General features: G+C 42.3%; 1 protein-coding gene across 1 annotated transcript; it reads left to right on the forward strand.

Moving 5' to 3' along the window:
• Window positions 1-1,143: 1,143 nt before the first annotated feature.
• Window positions 1,144-16,829, forward strand: tmem240a (transmembrane protein 240a). The gene is made up of 4 exons (XM_085444156.1): window positions 1,144-2,058; window positions 2,446-2,552; window positions 6,061-6,269; window positions 16,164-16,829. Exons 1-4 carry the CDS (start codon window positions 2,002-2,004, stop codon window positions 16,316-16,318), a joined length of 528 nt encoding a protein of 175 aa, XP_085300282.1. The 5' UTR covers window positions 1,144-2,001; the 3' UTR covers window positions 16,319-16,829.
• The last annotated feature ends 1,489 nt before the right edge of the window (window positions 16,830-18,318 follow it).

Raw genomic sequence — 18,318 nt, forward strand, 5'->3', positions numbered from 1 at the left:
ATGTTTGAAGCTGCACTCATAATCATGACCATTCAGGCTTCAAGTCCTTTTTTTTTTTAAACAGTTAAATGTTTACATTACCCCCATTCTACCCCCTGTAGATTTTAATTAGAGCCTACTACACTGGTGCCCATCTTGGCTGCAGTTTCTTCACGAGGGGCGAGGTTGAAATGAAGTAACACTAGCAGGAGTGTGCCTGTGGGTGACAACAGCAGATGTTTTTAAAATCTGCTCCACCAGAGACAAAGGGTATGAGTACAGTGGTTAGTGATTATTTTCTTACAGTATTTGTATTTTAGATTTTATTTGGGCATGCATAGAAAATTGGAATACTGTACAACAGTTCAGTCTGTTTCACTACTTTATTTGGGATGATTGCTGTCCATGGTGCTGAAACAGCCACCCTTCCCTGGAGTGATTACTTGGTTTTTATGACACATTTTCCTGTCAGTTTGTTGTTTCTCTGGTACCTAGGTTGGCAATACAGACTATACTTGAGGGATACAGGAAATCTGGATATACATATTTGAGCTGCAGGCTGGGATATGACAGTTATATATTTCCTTTGATTTGATGGTTTGCATACTTGCAAGGTCCACCTCTCATTTCTGTATTCTATATAGCAACTTGAAACTTTTACCATGGAGACAATAAGAGCAGATGCTTTCAAATAATACATCAAACAGGATGTTTACTCAGTGAGCTCAATGAGCCATGGTACAGATGTCATGCCACACCAGAACTAGTCTTTGAAACCACTGGCCTTTATTATTTCCACCAGTAGAATATTATCACTATTTTGCAGAAGTTTCGACGTTTTCTGAATTTCCACACTTTCCACTGTAGCCTAAACAAGTAATCCAAATGACACCCCAAAACAAGTTTTAACCTTAGGCTCATTTTGGAAATGTAACAAGCGGCATGTTGTGAGCAGAAATGGTGCAGAGTCAGAAACAGAGGAGCAGCAGTGTCTGGGGGAGAAGTAGAACACAAGGCAGGCGTGTGTGTGTGTGTGTGTGTGTGTGTGTGTGTGTGTGTGTTAGGGTTGGGGGGGGGGGGGGTTACTGTGGGGATAAAGCAGGTTAAATCATGATGACGAGTGCCATCGGTGCCTCTGCCGGTGTCCTGTAAATAACGAGCCTACAGGCCTTTGCCTTAAAGCGGGCTTGCAGTTCTTTCTTCTCACACCGCCCACTATACACAGATTCTCTCGCGCGCATAGAAGCGCGAACGCGAAAGCGTGCGTGCGCGCATGCACTAGAGGTGGGAGTGGATGCTCGTGTAGCTGCTGGAAGCCAGGATGGGATAATCCTGGCTCCGGGCGTTGATGCAGCTGCCGTTGCTGGATACGGAGTGGACTCGGGGCGCAGGGTGGGTCTAGTTCCCGACTGGAGCTGTGTGGACCCCGTGTCGATGTTGTCAAGCGTTCCGAGAAAGACGAGGGCGATGGCCGTGAGAGGAGTTGGTGCAGCTCTTTGAAACGTCCAGGCAAAAGAAATCGACCGTCTTCTCCCATGGAGGACACCGGCATTAATCTGAAGCGCAGAACCGGTGTGGAATAACTTAGGAAAGGAGGGAGAGAGGATACCGGGGCACTCCGTAGAGGATATCAGGGGAATCCTTCATTCATTTTCTTTATGGTTTCTTTAAACTGGGATACAGCTAGAGACGCGAGTGAAGGAACGGATCACTTTTGCCTCGGTGATTAGGAGAAGACTGCCTCCTTGGATCGAGCGGCAGCCGCATCCGACCTACCGTGGGGGGGTGGGGGGAGATCAGGATACTTGGATGGAGAGGGCGCAGTGAAGGCTAGCGGCTTGCCGTGTGTAGGAGGGGACGGAGGGAGACCGGGCAGTTTGAAGGGACGGGGAGCCAGGAGCGGCGGCGGCGGCTCCATGAGCTGCTCCTGCCGGGACAGAGCGCCCAGAGCCCAGCCGGAGCGTCTCCACCGCCGCGGGTAGAACCCCGGGCAACAGGACGGCGGCCAGTTTGGAAGTTTTGATGCATATGATCACAACCACCATGATTTTTATGATTCTTGGTGCTTCAGTTGTAATGGTAAGACACCTTCACCTCCCTCGGCCACGATCTTATTTCCTCACTGGGCTGAGAGCCTCCCGATTTGACAGAAATGCCTCAAAAATGTAGGCCTATCACATTTTCAAGAAACTACAGCAGGCCTATCACTGACACGAGGAAGTAGGTTAGCCTACCTATAATTACCTGCCGTCATAAATAAATAATCTAAGTCCGTTTGAGGCAAGAGTCCCCCCTCTTAGAATCGGGAGGATCTGCCAAGACTATTTTCACTCATGTCTCTGTGGTCTTTATAGCCTGCTGTTATTTATCCTAATAGCACCTAATGAAAAGAATTATTCGCTGTCTGTGGTAATAGCCTAGCCTATTGCTTGACATGTCCCAGCTGACTGGAATGGTTCTTTGCAGGCGATAGCCTGTTTAATGGACATGAACGCACTACTGGATCGCTTTCACAACTACATCTTACCGCATCTACGAGGGGAGGACCGCGTCTGTCATTGCAACTGTGGAAGGTAAATGCCATCATCCAGCACGATATTCGGGTTAAACATGGTGTGCTTCATGGTGTGTGTGCACGCGTGTGTGTTCTCTTCTTTAGTCGTCCATTCTTAATTGCTGAAGAGGCCTCGAAGATTTCCGGCGGTGAAGCCAAACCTGTCGGCGCTCTCACAGGCTACACGACTGTCAGACCCGTTATTATTCGCTCGATCTCACGTTTGATCGCCGTGTGCTGCTTTTTTCTTTTTCTTTTTTTTATACCACCGGTGGCGGTGAGGATTTCTGATTTTGCTCCATACACGAAGGTGTATGTCGGAGCCATAAATAGGTAATGAACTACGAGCGATGTGAGGCCGTTTCAAAAACAATCTGAGCATCAAGTGCGCCGTGCTATTCACACGCAGGCCTACACGGCAAGAATATAACCTGCTGGGGCCAATTATGATCCTAAGTGCCGAAGTGAGGTGGTTATGGCTTAGGAAGTGCTACAGGGCTGAGGGAGCTGGCTGCTCACCAGCCTACCTGTTTGCTGTCACGGTGAGAGCGGGGATTGAAGTGTGGAAAAACAACAGCATGACACTCATTAATGTATTAATTTGGATTTAATGAGCATTATTACGTGTTTTCCATCATCATTAAGCACTTAATATGACACAGGCTAGATATATGGGTGAGCCATGGCACAAGTGGGCCTCTGTGTTGTGTTTTTTTCTTCTTCCTCCTAACTCTCCTCAGTGCCTGAGGGTATGGCAACAATATTAGAGCAGGATTTAAAGTAAGACTCCTATTTTACAAACGGGTGCACACCTATAGTGTCCTCATGTTGGATCCTGATTGGTCTGTGCTCTGCAGACAAGCAGCTAGAAGAACACACAGAGGCTTTAGAGGGAAGAATTTTCACTATTCATATTGGTGCAAGCTGAACAGATGCACACTCAAAGAAAACAGCAGCCCATAGTGTTCATGCTGCAGTGAGGGGGCTGATGTGTTAGCAGTTCATTAGCAGCATTAAGAGGGCAGTTCCACAGTGTGTGTGTGTGTGTGTGTTTTCTTAGCCTCTAAATCCAGAAATGGGTCACCATCAATCATAGGCAATTATATTATGCTTGTCCAAGTCAAAGTTTTGAAAGGCGTCTAATACATGTGATGTGATATAGTTTACTCAAGGCCAAAAAAAAAAATAAAATAAATTGCATGTTTGGGTACAGCTCTGAGATGAGATGATGCATCACTGATGGGCTTTTTTTCCTGGAATATTTAGACAGGCATGTCATGTTTGCTACTGCTGAGAGGCCAAAGGGATTTCTTTCAGTAAGTAATGCAAAAAGACTAATGATTAAAAAAACCCTTCTCATATAAGTGATCAAATAAACCTCCATGCTAATGAACAGTATGCACAGTAAAACCTCTGCTCCTCCTGCTAGTGCTCAGGTAACCACAGTGTCTTTCACTGACCTGGAAATACTCCTGAATGAGAGCCAGTCATCTGTTTTCACACAAACAGCAGAAACGTGGGATACGTGGATGAATAGAGCAGAGCGTTGACTTCGCCTGCCTGCCCTTCCATCCATGAGGCGTGGAGGTGTCGGGACGCCCACAGTGCTCACCTTATCAGGCTTGAGGACACAGCCAGTGTCATTTTATTTGGCAGTGCTCATGCTCTGTTTTGGATGTGGTTGTAGGATCTATGATGGGCTCAAGCCTGGCCTTAGAACAGCTGTATCCGTGATGGGGAAGATACAGGAGTGGACTGCGTGTGTTACACAAAATTCTTGACCTGATTTTTTTTATATTGGGGGAGGGAAAAAAGGTGCACAAGAAAACTTATGTGCTACAAGAAACTTATAAGTATTTCAGCAAGGTCCTTCTTCAGGGGAAATAAATGAATCTGGATAGACATTTTGGGTTATCATTACACATTGCTTAGCTTTTTTTTTTTTTTTTTTTTAGATGTTTCCCTGTTAATGGACTTCAGAGGCTGCTTTGATCCCCCATGTGGTCATACTTCTTTAGCAAGATGCTTCAGGTGCTCATCTGCAAGATCTATTTGTGTTTTAAAGTGCTGTAGAGTTCCTGCAGCGCAGTGTCCAGAGATTATCTGTCAGTCACGCAGCGTGGGTGGAATTTACATTAATGAAGTTCAAATTTGTGCTTGTCTGTAGCTGCTCATGATACAGAGAACAGAGTCATACCTTAACTTTTAACGCACTTTTAACAGTCTTAACTATAGTAATGTCAGAGACAGAGAAATCTAATCAAACAGTTGCAAGCCATTCAGATTTACAGAAGTTAGAAGCTATTTTAAATTGCTGCAGCATGTCTTTAGTCTAGCAGGTCTTCACAAACCTCCTTCGGTCCAATCCTGCTATCAAAGTAATGTCCCAAAGAGCGTGAGTGCATCTGGACTCACTTCCAACAGGTAAATCTCTCAGCTCCCACTGCGTTCCCTCACCGTGTTTGTCAGACAGCTGCCTGTGTTGTTATATTGAAAACGCCTTCATCCCCTCCCAGGAGGCCAGGCAATACCTGTATAGTGAGGCTTTCACATCAAGTGAATCTATTTTACAGTAGCGGGGAGGGCAGTTCTGGACAATGAGGCAATGTGATAGCCATAGCTAGTTACTTGCTACAGTAGTGGATGTACAGAGCTTTATGGATGTTCTTTTATTCTTTATTCAGATCCTACTGTGTGTATCTGTATATATATATATATATATATATATATATATATATATGTACACTCTCTCTCTGTCTCTCTCTATACACATGTATATATACACATATGCACTGGTATCTGTCTATGTATCTCTCTCTCTATTTCTCCATCTACCTCTCTCTATATATATATTTACTTGTAATGCAGCATAAGCTGTCCTCTTCCTCTCTGTGCATTATGGGTGGAACATTTCCATGCGTTCCCCTGTGAGATGTGAACACCTGTTTAGTAGCAATCAGGCACCCTGTGAATTTGTGGTAAAGGTATAAAATTGCCTTCTTTCTTGCTTCTCTTATTTGGAGCAAATTAAAGAGACTTTCTAACAGGAGCTGGTTTGGCTTTAAATTACACTTTTAATTCTAAAGTAAAGTGAAAAAACAAACAAACTGATGTTTACAAGATCACACCAGAGCACCCAGTACAGTTTGCATTATATACATGTCCTATTTGCTCAGGAAGGCATTTATTGAGCTGGTAGAATATGGGAGTAAATGCCTTGCTTAGAGGCACTTCAACTATCGTCACTGAGAGAGGCAGAAACCCTTCTGTGTTCAGTCCTTGAGCTGCTTCTCCAAATTTAAAAATCACAACTCTGCCGTGAATTTTTCTGCCTAAAGTGCAGCCCGGAGATACCCATGGGTTCCCTGAGAAGGCTTCTGGGGTTAACAGCAAAGTGCGGATTTGTGCAATCTTATCATAATTTAGAAATCTCCAGACACCCCCCTAGTTAGAAGGGTTATATAAGATGCAAACATAGAGCATAATTAACTCTTCCATCACTTTGCCCTGTCTGCCCTCGCCCCCAGGCATCATGTCCACTATGTAATCCCATACGATGGGGACCATTCCTTGGTGGACTCTTCAGAGAACTACTTTGTGAGTGACAGTGTGACCAAGCAGGAGATGGACTTAATGCTGGGACTGCTACTGGGCTTCTGCATCAGCTGGTTGCTGCTGTGGTTGGATGGAGTCCTACACTGTGCCGTCAGGGCCTGGAGGGCGAGCCGATACTACGGTAAGATGGACGCTGCCTGCTGTTTATCTGCTGCTTATACGCAAGCTCAGCAATACTTTAACATCATATAAGTTTTTATTCATTTTAGTTGAACATCCTGAGGCACAAATGCTTGAAAGACTGGAAAAAATGTAATATGTAATGAAATAACGTGTATTTTATTGCAGGGTATTAGCAAAAACGCAGAAAGATCTTTTCGTGTAACTATCCGCAATGTATCTGGATCTCTAAGTGCTTGCCAGGTTAACGCAGCAGTTGGTAGAGCTCTGGAAAATGACCTTACCCCCATTGCTTGGCCCACTTTTGGCTCTTCTTGCTGATTTTTTTCTCAGTTTACTGCGACCTCTTGGAAAAAAAATCACAGCGAAACCTTCCAACTGCGATGATTCAGACGTAGGCACATCAGACAAACCAGCTGAGCTGAAGCTAAATTTAAACGGCTGTCCTCTTTTTCTTCTTTTTTTTGGACAGTCCACATATCTCACACCTTATTTCACTAATAATACTTAATTTGTTTGCAGGAAACAGCAGTCATATGCTCATGTAATGGCACTGTCATTAAGTGTAATTTCTATGCTCGGGATGTATTCAGCTCATTACTTGATAGGACAACATAAAATCACTCTTTAATGTTGTCTTTCCCAAACTGCTGACTCACATTAAACTCCCTGCAGGTATGTCATTTTTAAATACATTAGTGCAATCACTTGTGTCTATTGCTGCACGCTGGTATGTTATTCAGCATCGGCCTCTGAGCCCGAATGTTGTGTTAGCATTAAGCCAAACTGAACAGCTGACATCTTCGCTTGGATTAAAGTTCACATATTTAAGCTCAGTTTACCTGAGAAGAATTAAGCCTAGTTCTAGACTTAAACTTACTTATTTTTGCATTGGAAGATGTGTGTCCTTTTAGCCTAGGGCTAGGTTTACATCAAGTGTTTGGATAAACGGCTCACCCAGAAAAGTTCTGTTTAGGGTCTGTGATAAGTTAGAGCTTTAATGATCTCATTGGGGATGCTATAAGAGCAAAATAGCAATGCAAGTAAAACAGAATATTAATGGGATTTTAAATATGTAATATAGATGATGCAACCTCCAATTAAAACCTCCATTCGGTTGAACTTAATTGGGACGACTAGACAAAGTGGCTTTGCAGGGTCCGACTTAGCAAATTAACAATTATGATTATGACATTCGTGGCTAGATAACTTCCTTGTTTGAAAGTTCAGCCAAGCATAAGTGTAGACTAATAATAAATAATGAACATGCGTAACACTTTTCCAAAACAAGTAAACAGCGCAAGAGGAAATGAAAAACAAAACTTTGGGGAAAATGTATGGCAGTGCTAAAGATAAAGCTGAGTGTTCAGAGTGGATCTATAGGAAAACCCTAACTTTGCAAGCCTGAGATGCATTGACTTTGTCCTTTAAAAGGTTCCAATCTCAACAGGGATTTTCCAAGCAGCAGTCATGGGGTTAACCAGTCACACCACATCAGTTGTTCAATTTCCAGGTAGGCTCTAAATGGAGATGAGGATTTAGGTAATATGGTAGATTTGATTGATTGGCCTGAGAGCAGTGCTCTGAAACAACTGTAATATGTTGATGTCTCTTCTACAATGACTGCAGATCTAGAGCAACGTGACATTTATGGAGGCTCCAAAAGAGAGAAAAAGAAATCTCAGCTTAATAAACCCCTCTTCTTAAATAAAACTTTATTCCTTCAATAAAACGTTTAATGACAGGCCTGCATTTTTGGTTGTGTTACATGACATCGTTAATAATGCTATGTGGAGATTTGTGCATTGTGAGAAATTTTTCTGTGCTGACATTTTCACTTTGCTTTACAGTTTGGTTGAGTTACATAAAAATGGAATCTCACAGTCATACATCCCAAGTCTAGCTTCTTATTACAGAACAATCAGGGACCGAGGATAGACACGTGAGGAACTCCAGAAAAAGTAAAGACCGTTTTATCTTTTTGTGCATTTTGCACCACATCTATGGTGCTAAAAATATTCAGATAACTGGTTTAAATACTTACAAAGGTGTAAAAGGCAAAGGTGTACTAAAATAACTTTAGTTGTACTGACTTTCCAGAGTTTCTGGTAGTGGAGTAGTATCCACTGACAGCTTTAAAGCGGCTCCAGCATTTAACTCGTTAAAGAATGACAATTAGACACTAAAATTCAAAAGATTTTGATGACAGCTCCATAGCAAATCTGTAAAGGTGCATGATGCATCAACACTTCTTGTTTATGTCCAAAAGTGAAGCCAACTTATCTCAGAAATAAGAGCTGCCATCTTGCACTTGTGAGTGTCTGCGCTGTAGTAACTGGGGACATTGTGCCGATGCCCCACTTAACACAGGATTTAATGGAAGTTGATGTCAGCAGCACAGAAATATTTTGGCTTCACTTTTGGGAAGCTGTTGTGACCTCCATAGTGGTATTTATTTTCTCATATAACTTTCATTTATTCCAACATGTATTATGTTTACCAATAACAATGAAAAACAGTTCATAAAATCTACATCTGCTATTGGAACATCTTTGTGATCAAGTAGTTGTGTTTTCCCAGCTACACTGACAGAAAACATGAATCTGGGCTCTTAATTATGAGTCTTTCATAGTAGACATATCAGCCAACGCCATCAACAGATCCTCTGTTCTGTTCATCTCTCCCACTTAGCCATGTGAGTGTGATATTAAACCAGCACGTTCAAGATCAGAGCCCAGAAACCAAAGCAGCTGAAGCAAATTCAGCCATCATTATACTTCCATCTTATTTTGGTTGTGACATATTAAAAAATGTCAAAAAAAAAAAAAACAACCTCCACTGAAGGTATTTCCAGTAATATGCTGATTGGACCTCCTCTTCAGCTGAAGGTGGGTGGAGCTGTCCTAGGATTTACGTGAGGTCACCAGACTAAATGAACTACAAAGAATGGCTGCGCTCCATTTGGCTGTGACGCTTATTAAGCAGTTGCAAGGTTGGAAAACCTTTTTAAATGGAGTCCAGGCGTGATATGAGGTGGCCAGTTCAATTTAAATCAATATCAGTCAGTTAAAGCAATCTTTTCAGAGGCAGTACCTTTTTCCACATGAATTCAGACATTCACTCACACACACACACATAGCAACATGAAATATGTGTTTACTGAGATGCTTTTAACACGGACACACAGACTAATCAGTTCACGTTAGCGTGTGTCATTCTGTATCTGTAATAGAGCTGCCGTGTACACCACACACTATACAACACCGTGCACTTGAGAAAGCTAACAAGAGAGGCATTTCAGTGGAAGGTGTAACTGGAGGTTGTAACTTTGTGAGTTGGATTACATGGATACTCTAATAGTCTTTCTAGCAGCAAGTTTTGCCACTTGGAAGCAACATTGAAATGGGCTGTTATTTGGAAAGTTACTTTGAAGCATTGCCTAAATAAGCTTTAATCACAGTGGTCACTAAGGCATAAAAACTGCATGTATAGAGTCACTAATCCAATCTGATAAAAATGCTTATAAAGTTTCTGACTTTGCTCCAAATGATGGTTTTAAAGAGCTCTTTCCCCTTTGGAAATGATACTTCTACTACCATCTTTGCTCATCAAGTGCCATATCTCCGGCTCTCCAAGATCTTTGCTTAAAAGTATAATAATGAAGCGCGTGGGAGCATCAGCGCAGTGGATGACAAAAAGGAAAACTGTCACCGCTGATATTACACTGAATGAATGCGGTGGAAGTCCTGGAAGTTAACTGATTAATGAGGGAAATCTGACCAAACCATTTTTTATTTTAAAGCAAACACTGCTGTGGTGTGATCATCAGTGTGATACACAGTGATGAGTGACAAATCAAAGAAAAAGCCTGAATCTGTGAGCCCTACAATGAAGGGATCCAGTGCCTCTGTGATGCTCCGTTGTATCCACTTAGCACGACGGGTCACTGCAAATCAATTCAGAGATATCCCAGATTTTCAACCTTCAAGAAAGCAATCCACAGGGCAGGAGATGTTGCTAAAGGGATTCACAGGTATTAAAGCGAGTCTTTATTGTCGGTTATTCTTTTAATTTGTCACCCATATGTGTAAGAATACACACACAGCAATCACCAAGACTGGTTTAAACCAGGCTTGAAAAACAGAGAGTGAGATGACTTCACTCCCACCATCTGCTGCGCTGTAGAGAATGCTACATTCCCACATACCGTGTGTTTAAATCCAACTGAGTGTGATAGTTGCCTCTTTATTTCCCTCTGTCGGCACGCTCCCTCCCTGAAATATCCGTCTCATTTCTCTCCCCATCTCCTCGTGACAGATGAAGGATGCATGTTACTTTTGCAAAAGAAAGCAAACGCGGCAGATTTAATGAGACAGAGCATGTGCTGTACAGCTCGCCGGCACCGTTAGGCCTATGCGCCTGTGCGGGCTCGAGCAAAGAAATGAAAAAGCTTTCAGTGGTGCCAAAGTTAAACAGCCACTAGACGCACGTGTGAAATCATGACATGACAGCATGAAGTCCCTCACAGCTCACGATCATGGTGGGTTCTCAGCCTTTTCCCACCCCGCCAGGATTGAAGTCATGTTTGGAAACGCTCATGAACATTTAGCAATTCTTTTGCTGCAATTCAGCCGAGTTTGGAGGCACCGAATGTTGAAACATGGAGAAAACTGCACTATCCTGTTGTCTCTATGCTGTAGCGGGTACAGAGAGTTTGGGGCAGGCCCCACGATGAGGAGGTGGCCTGGATCTTCAGTTTTCAGGATAAAGTAGATGATATGTGACCTGGATACTGGGACCGCCATGGAAAAGCTCCCCAGGCGGGATGGGAATCTGTCAAGAGCTGATCAAAGAGTGACAGTGATTTTAAAATGCACTAATATGGGGCTTTAGGATGGAGGTTTTACCATTCGTTTGCAGCTATAATGAACAACGTGCTCGAATAGTAAAACCTTTGATGTTTGCTGGCTGCTGCTGCTTTGCACAGTCATGGAATTGAGAACAATGCTGGTTTTCTGCAGTGCATTAGTACAACAGTGCAAAAATCATCATAAAAAACACCCAGGGAAAGAAGAACATCCATATTCATTAGCAGCACTTATAGAATGGGGAGAATAGTTGGGGCTTTTTTGGCACTTGGAGGGAATACCCCTCATTTCTCTGTATGTGCCGGTGCTAGGTCACACTCGTTTAGCCTCCCCGAGATGAGGAGCGAAGGTGAGGCTGACAGAGCGGGGAGGAGAGTGTGTGTGATGGTGGGGAGCAGGATGGAGATGCTGTCACATCCCCACCCCCACTTCACACACACACACACACACACACACACACACACACACACACACACACACACACAAACTCCCCTCCAAAGCTAAAAATAGAACGAGGGGAAGAGCAGCTGGAATAGCAAGTGAGAAACGCGCACACACACATGCGCACACACACATGCGCACAAACACATGCGCGCACACGCACTCACGCATACACAGCGCACTCAGATGCACACTGTTCCCTTTTTTCCTCCTCCTAATTCCTCGTCTAGCTCCTCCCTCTCTCCCCCTCTTCTTCACTTATTGAATCTACTCCTGTCTGTTTCCTTTACAGTGCTTCCTGCTGCAAATACATTTTCCTGTTATTGCTGCCTTGCCGTGAACGCCTAACTCGAAAGGCCAAACGGAAAAAACGCAACAACGATCACACAAATTGAGAAAACGATGACTTAGCACCCCCCCGCTCTAAATTTAAAGCATAACAATTGTATCTCTGCCTCCCTCTTCTCCTGCCATGCCATTATCATTCCTCCGGACTCAATCTCCACCTCCATCCTTTTATTCAAATGAGAGAAACCTGTCTTGGTTGCCCCTTTTCCTTTGGATACCCTTCAGAGCAGTCCTTGTGGACAGCATACCCATTCACAGCTATAAATAACTCTCCCTTTCTCTCCCTCTCCTCCTCACCTCCTCTCATCCACAGAACACTTCCCCCCCCACCAGCTCTTGCCTAACTTCACCACCACCCCCTCTTTTCTTGCTCATCCTCTAGCAGGGCCATTTGCTATACTGGGTTTGCTGTCTGGGGCTCTCCCCTCCTTCTCTCTCTCTGCTGTCTCTGTGGACCTCGCGCCGCCTCGCCGGCTCCAGTTTATAACCTGACAAGCACAAACGTCTGCCCCGCCACTCCCCTCCTCACATTATGCACCTCGCATTTGCAAAAATAAAAAATAAAAATGAAAAAAATAAATTCTACTTTGTTTCCAGGCACAGACACAAATTTCACGCCAGGTCGGCCTTTGAGACGCGTATTCTGTACGTGTGATGTGATGGCTGCTAATTGGGTGGAGTCAGATGGATCCGTTGTGTCTTAAATATGTATAATGTCATATGTGAAATCCATTTTGGTGTATGGCAGCGATGCCAGGACACAGTCACCGATGCAACAGTCGAAGCACAAATGTGAACGCTCAAGGGCAATGCCGCGGCGCGCGTGAAGAGTGACGCCATTTACAGTTCACATGCAATATTTCAAACTTTCTTCTTCTTCTTCTTTTTTTTAATTCTCGTCTCGGTTTCTCCGTCGTAAACAGCTCGCTTCTGCTCCACAGAATAAAAAGCTACGTTTGTTGTGAAGACAAAATAAAAATGTAACATCGTTGTGCAAAATTCACAGACATAAACTGACTTTTATTTAATTTTATGTGTAATGAAATGTGATATATATAAATTTCCTTTCTTTTCATTACGCTTATACCAGGCAAAAGAGGAACATTACTCGTCTGATTCTCTTTTTGTTTGTTTGTTTGTTACATTCAGCTCGTCCATCTTTGAGACTGTTACACACAGTAAGTTTACCCGTTTGGCCATCGAAACATTTAGCCCAGAAATTTGTTCATTTCAGAGCAGAAAAGTGACGCGTGAGCCATCACGGTTCTCGTCATCTTATCTCCAAGGATGAAAAATAGAAACTATTAAAGGACAAATCGACGCGCAAACCTTTGCTTTTAAAGCCAGTGTGAGTCAGGCCAAAATGTATTTATATTTTCAGTCAGTTTCCAACTGCACAGTTTGCTCATTTCAAGTCCCCCCCCCCACACACACAAATATCTTTACTGAATTAATGCAATTAATGCACAGATGTCTATAAAGAGAACAAACAAGCAAACAAAAAGTCGACTGAGGATCATCTTGATAAATGATTCTCCATTGCAACATGTTTATCGTGCACAACTGCTTTAGAACACGTCTGGAAATCACAAAAATGTACTAACAGATAGATCATCAGATATCACTGACACTGACGTCACATCAATTTTAGCAGCTGGATTGTAGATAATTCAGGAAGAGCCCCAAATACATTGGAAGAGTGAATGTTTCCTCCTGATAAGTAGCCTATTTGTCTTATTTAATTCTTCTAATAAGGAGGGTATTTGTCGGCAGATATTACAGTGCAAACAACACCTCGTGGAGGAGGTTGACTCACACTCATGTAAATATCCTAATAAACAGACACACCAAAGCGTCATCATGCAGGTTGTATTGGCAAATTTCACCAGTATAAACTAATGGCATTTACCACAAAGGGTTTTTTAATTTTTTTTTTAATTTCAGTTGGTTTTGTAAATACAGATTCTTGATTTTTTTTCTTCTTTCTAGTTCATAAAAGTTTAAGAAAGAAAGATCATGACATTAAGGTCAAATAAAAGGAGGTTCATGGGTCTGAGATCAGTCCAGCTTGTGTGTCTGGTTGCTGATATGCCTTGTATACTCTAACTGGATTTAGAACCAGAAAACCAGGCTAAGAAGGATTTTAGGATTTTACACTATTGTGTGTGTTGAGCTCATGAGTGTGTCGTCTAGCTGCTCGGCTTTGGTGTCTTTAAACGCTTGCATTCAGCTTCTTACATCGACACAACTGCATGTGCGAATGACAGTGCAGCTTAATAAACCACATACTCACGTCCCCATACTTTGTGTTAACATCATCGCTGAGGCATTTTCTTTAGTTCCACTGTCTAGCAGCTCAGTCTTTTGGCTATTTTTATATGAAATATTGACATTTTCATGTTTTTGGGTCTTTTAAAAGGCTCAAACTCTGAGTTCCTCCATTACATATAGAAACGACACAGAAAAAAATGTTTTCACATTTAATTTCTCATTCCCATTGAACATTTCCTATTTATGTTTCATATAAGACTTGAATACTCCCCCTCCTCCCCCTCCTCCTCCTCCTCCTACTACTAATAAAAATATTTGTCTTGAAACACTTAAGTGTACAACCTGAAAGTTGAAGAAAGAGGGTTAAATGATTTTTTAAACTGAATCTAGGGCAAAATTCATACAATACTACTACCACTACTACTACTAATAATAATAATAATACTAATAATAATAATTATTATTATTTTATTTATAGGCGCCTTTAAGACCCTCAAGGTCACCTTACAATAGCACAGAACAGTAGCAACAATACAATATAATAAAACATGGAAAAATACAATTTAAACATAAGGTAAACAAGAAAGAGAGGGGGAAACACAAGCATGAAAGTATAAAAGCTGAGCAGGGTAAAAATGGACTAAGATGTATAATGACGTGTATGCAGTTCTGAATAGATGGATTTTGAAACGTGATTTAAAAGTAGAGAGAGAGAGTTTGTAGTCCGGAGATCTGGTGGAATACTAACATGTTACATATAGGAATTCGGGGATCTATGTGTTGCTATAGTTTTATCTCGATTAGTGGTTCAGCTAAAAGTACTTTGAATGAACTTTGTTAGTATCCTACTGTACTATAATCAATGACTGGCAACTGATGCAGAACCTCGGTGTAATTTCATTAAAAGTACTGCCCTAATTCTGACTTGAAAGCGTCACACAGTTGGTGCACATTTGTTGCCTGTACTTCCATGATGTGACTCTCCCGTTTTACCGCATCCCAGGTGCTTCATTGGATTAAGATGTGGAGGCTGTTTGAGTGCATTGTCGTGTTTAAGAAACCAGTTTGCAATGATTCGAGCTTCATGAAATGGCATTATTTGTGACATGGCATTATTTTGGTGGAAAGCAGCCATCAGAAGATGGGTACACTGTTCAAAAAGGGAGAAACTTTGTCATTACACCACCAGCAGTGTCAAGGCAGGATGGATCCATGCTTTGATTTTGTTCACACCAAATTGTGACCCTACCATTAAATTTGTCGCAACAGACATCAAGACTCATCTAACCAGACGACGTTTGGTGAGGCTATGGTAATTGTAGCTGACAGGTGTGGTCTTCTGCTGTTGCAGCTGGTTTGCTTCAAAATTTTATATATGTTGTGCATTCAGGGTGCATGCATGGCTACACGTGGTTATTTGAGCTACTTAAGTTTTGCTACCAGTTCAGAGTAGTCTGCCTATTCTCCTCTAACACCAAGACATTTTTGAGAGCTACTCACTGGATATTTTCCCCTTTTCAGACCATTGTCTGTAAACCTTAGAGATGGTTGTGCAGGAAAGTCTCAATAGATCAGCAGTTTGTGAAATACTCAGACCAGTCTGTCGGGTACCAACCACCGTACCCTGTTCAGAATGACTTAAATCACCTTTCTTCCCCATTCTGATGCTCAGTTTGAACTTCAGCAAGGTGTCTTGACCGTGGCTAAATGCATTGACTAGCTGCCATGTGATTGGCTGATTAGATATTAACAATTCTCAACAATCAGATGAAGAAAGGGATAAGGTTATTAACGACCCACAACATTTTTGCTTTTTTTGTATTTTCAGCTTGATGTATGAGCAGGTAAATCGGCCCGTGTGATTCCATATCCTCTGCACTTTTGCAAACAAATTAAATTATGACTTCCAATAAAAAATAAATGACTTACTCAGTCACACGTAACTTCTTTTCATCTTTCTTCTTCAGATACTCCATCCTGGTCATGGCTGCCCCAGTTCTGCAACCTTCGAGACCTCCGTCGCCGAGCCCAGCTCAGACAGCTGGAAGACTCCAGTGGCAACATGGTCCACATCAAGCAGAAGCTCTACCACAACGGCCACCCAAGTCCCCGCCACCTCTGACTTTAAAACAAAACAAAAAAAAGAATAAACTAAACAAAAATAATATAGACGACCCCTGCCCCTCCCCTTGTACCCCTCTTCTCCTCCCTTCTAAAACACCTGTGACCCTTCCCAGCTGCCCCAAGGCCAACTGTTGCCTAAGAGACCCTGAAAACTACCCTCCCACTATTCATAACATGGCCCCCCAAAACCCCAATGACAGGACTTTCTTTTGACTAAAACCAGTCCCTGTCAGCACCTAAAAAAATTAATTTATCAATTAATTAATTACAAAAAAAATCCCAAAATGGAGCAAGATGACGATTATTTGTTGCCACTAAAATCTTGTCTTACGTCCATGTCCACCATTGTGGGAGGAAGAAGAAAAAAAAACATTTTTAAGGGTGTTTTTTTCTGTATAGAGACATTTTCTGTGTTCATTGTTAAACTTGGCATGCTCTTTTAGAACAGGGTAAGATGTGGGTAGTGTATGGAACGGGGCGGCAAGACAGGTGTCATTATATATACATATACACACACATATATATATATATATATATATATATATATATATATATATATATATATATATATATATAATTTTTTTTTTTCTCTATTGGGTGGGACCAGGATTTTGTTGGCACAGGGTAGGGTGAGTGAGGCTGGCGGGTGGGTGGGTTTTTGTGACGGTTAGAATGCTGCTTCTGTAAATAGTTATAAAAACAGGCAAGTGGGATCTGACAGTGTTTAAAAAGGGGGGTGGGAGGTGGGAGAGGGGTGTTGGGGGGTTCTGTGTGAGTCTTTCATCAGTAGAAAAATTAATGATGGGACTGTGGGTAAAGTTTGTAGGAATGGGAAAAGCAACACGAGTCTGTTTGGAAAACTGGATGTGAAACCATGTGATTTCTGCTAAAAACACACACACACACACACACACACACACACACACACACACACACACACACACACACACACACACACACACACACACATTAATTAGCTTTGTTACTTAGTGAATTAACTGAATGTATTAATTTTTCCTGTAAATATGTGAGGGAGAGGGGAGCGAGCATGGTTGTGATCCGGGTTCTCTTTGCTACATTATTGTTGTTTAGTAGACACTGGAGGAGAAATAAATGCCAGCCAAGATGAGTCAGTTCAACACATTTACGCACACACACACACACACACACACACACACACACACACACACACACACACACACACACACACACACACACACACACACACATGCACACACGCCTGCTCATGTTCCGCTCACTGTGGGGAGCACAGTTCAATTTTCTTTATCCAATTCCCTCTCACTTATCAGGAGCAACCAGCCTATCAGCAGAGGGAACCCTCACCCAGCCCCCCCTCCCCTCACCCTCTCTGTCCAGACATTGCTGTTGTGAGGATGAAATGTCTGTTTTATTAAAAGTGCCATTGAAGCACAACAGTGACCTCTGATGTTTGATTGTGTCATTCCAATCATATGAGCGCAGATGAGGACGCGTTCTCATAGCGAGGGGTGATTTCAGAGCACCACCAACAGACTGATTATACAGAGAGGTCCTGCTGACAACTTCAGTTTGGTTTAATATTATTCAAATAGAAATTTCTAAAGCACTGACTAACATCACTTCTGCTGTGACTAACAATGCCAGTGACGCCTGGATGCAACTGAGAAAAGCCCTCCATCATTATCCAGTGGAGCATAATGACAGCTTGTGGAGGCAGCGAGGACATTTAGAAGAATACTTTGGCCCTAATGTATATGCTACCAGATACATGTCCTTCGGTCGTCATCGACAGATGCTGGCTCCACGTGCACTCACAGTGTCTAATTGTGCATAAGTTGACATATTTTAAACGAATGCTTCATTTCAGTCTGGAAGCCAAAAATATGTTTTATGAGAAGACGGAAAATCTCCACTTTTGTGACAAATTATTGATTCATTTTGTTCCAGTTATTATTAGGTTAAACGCTGTTTTAAAGTGTACACACAGTCAGACTTTGG

This window comes from Copadichromis virginalis, linkage group LG20 (genome assembly GCF_057382275.1).
Source record: "Copadichromis virginalis isolate Kocher_CV1m ecotype Utaka linkage group LG20, C_Virginalis_male_GT1.1, whole genome shotgun sequence".
In the NCBI taxonomy this organism is placed as follows: Eukaryota; Metazoa; Chordata; class Actinopteri; order Cichliformes; family Cichlidae; genus Copadichromis; species Copadichromis virginalis.

What these genes read in the sequence shown, in the direction of transcription:
- tmem240a (XM_085444156.1), top strand. Translation starts at nt 2,002, where the DNA reads ATGCATATGATCACAACCACCATGATTTTTATGATTCTTGGTGCTTCA. An exon ending in TTGGTGCTTCAGTTGTAATG is followed by an intron (nt 2,059 to 2,445) that starts GTAAGACACCTT and finishes GGTTCTTTGCAG; the next exon opens with GCGATAGCCTGTTTAATGGA. An exon ending in GAGGGCGAGCCGATACTACG is followed by an intron (nt 6,270 to 16,163) that starts GTAAGATGGACG and finishes TTTCTTCTTCAG; the next exon opens with ATACTCCATCCTGGTCATGG.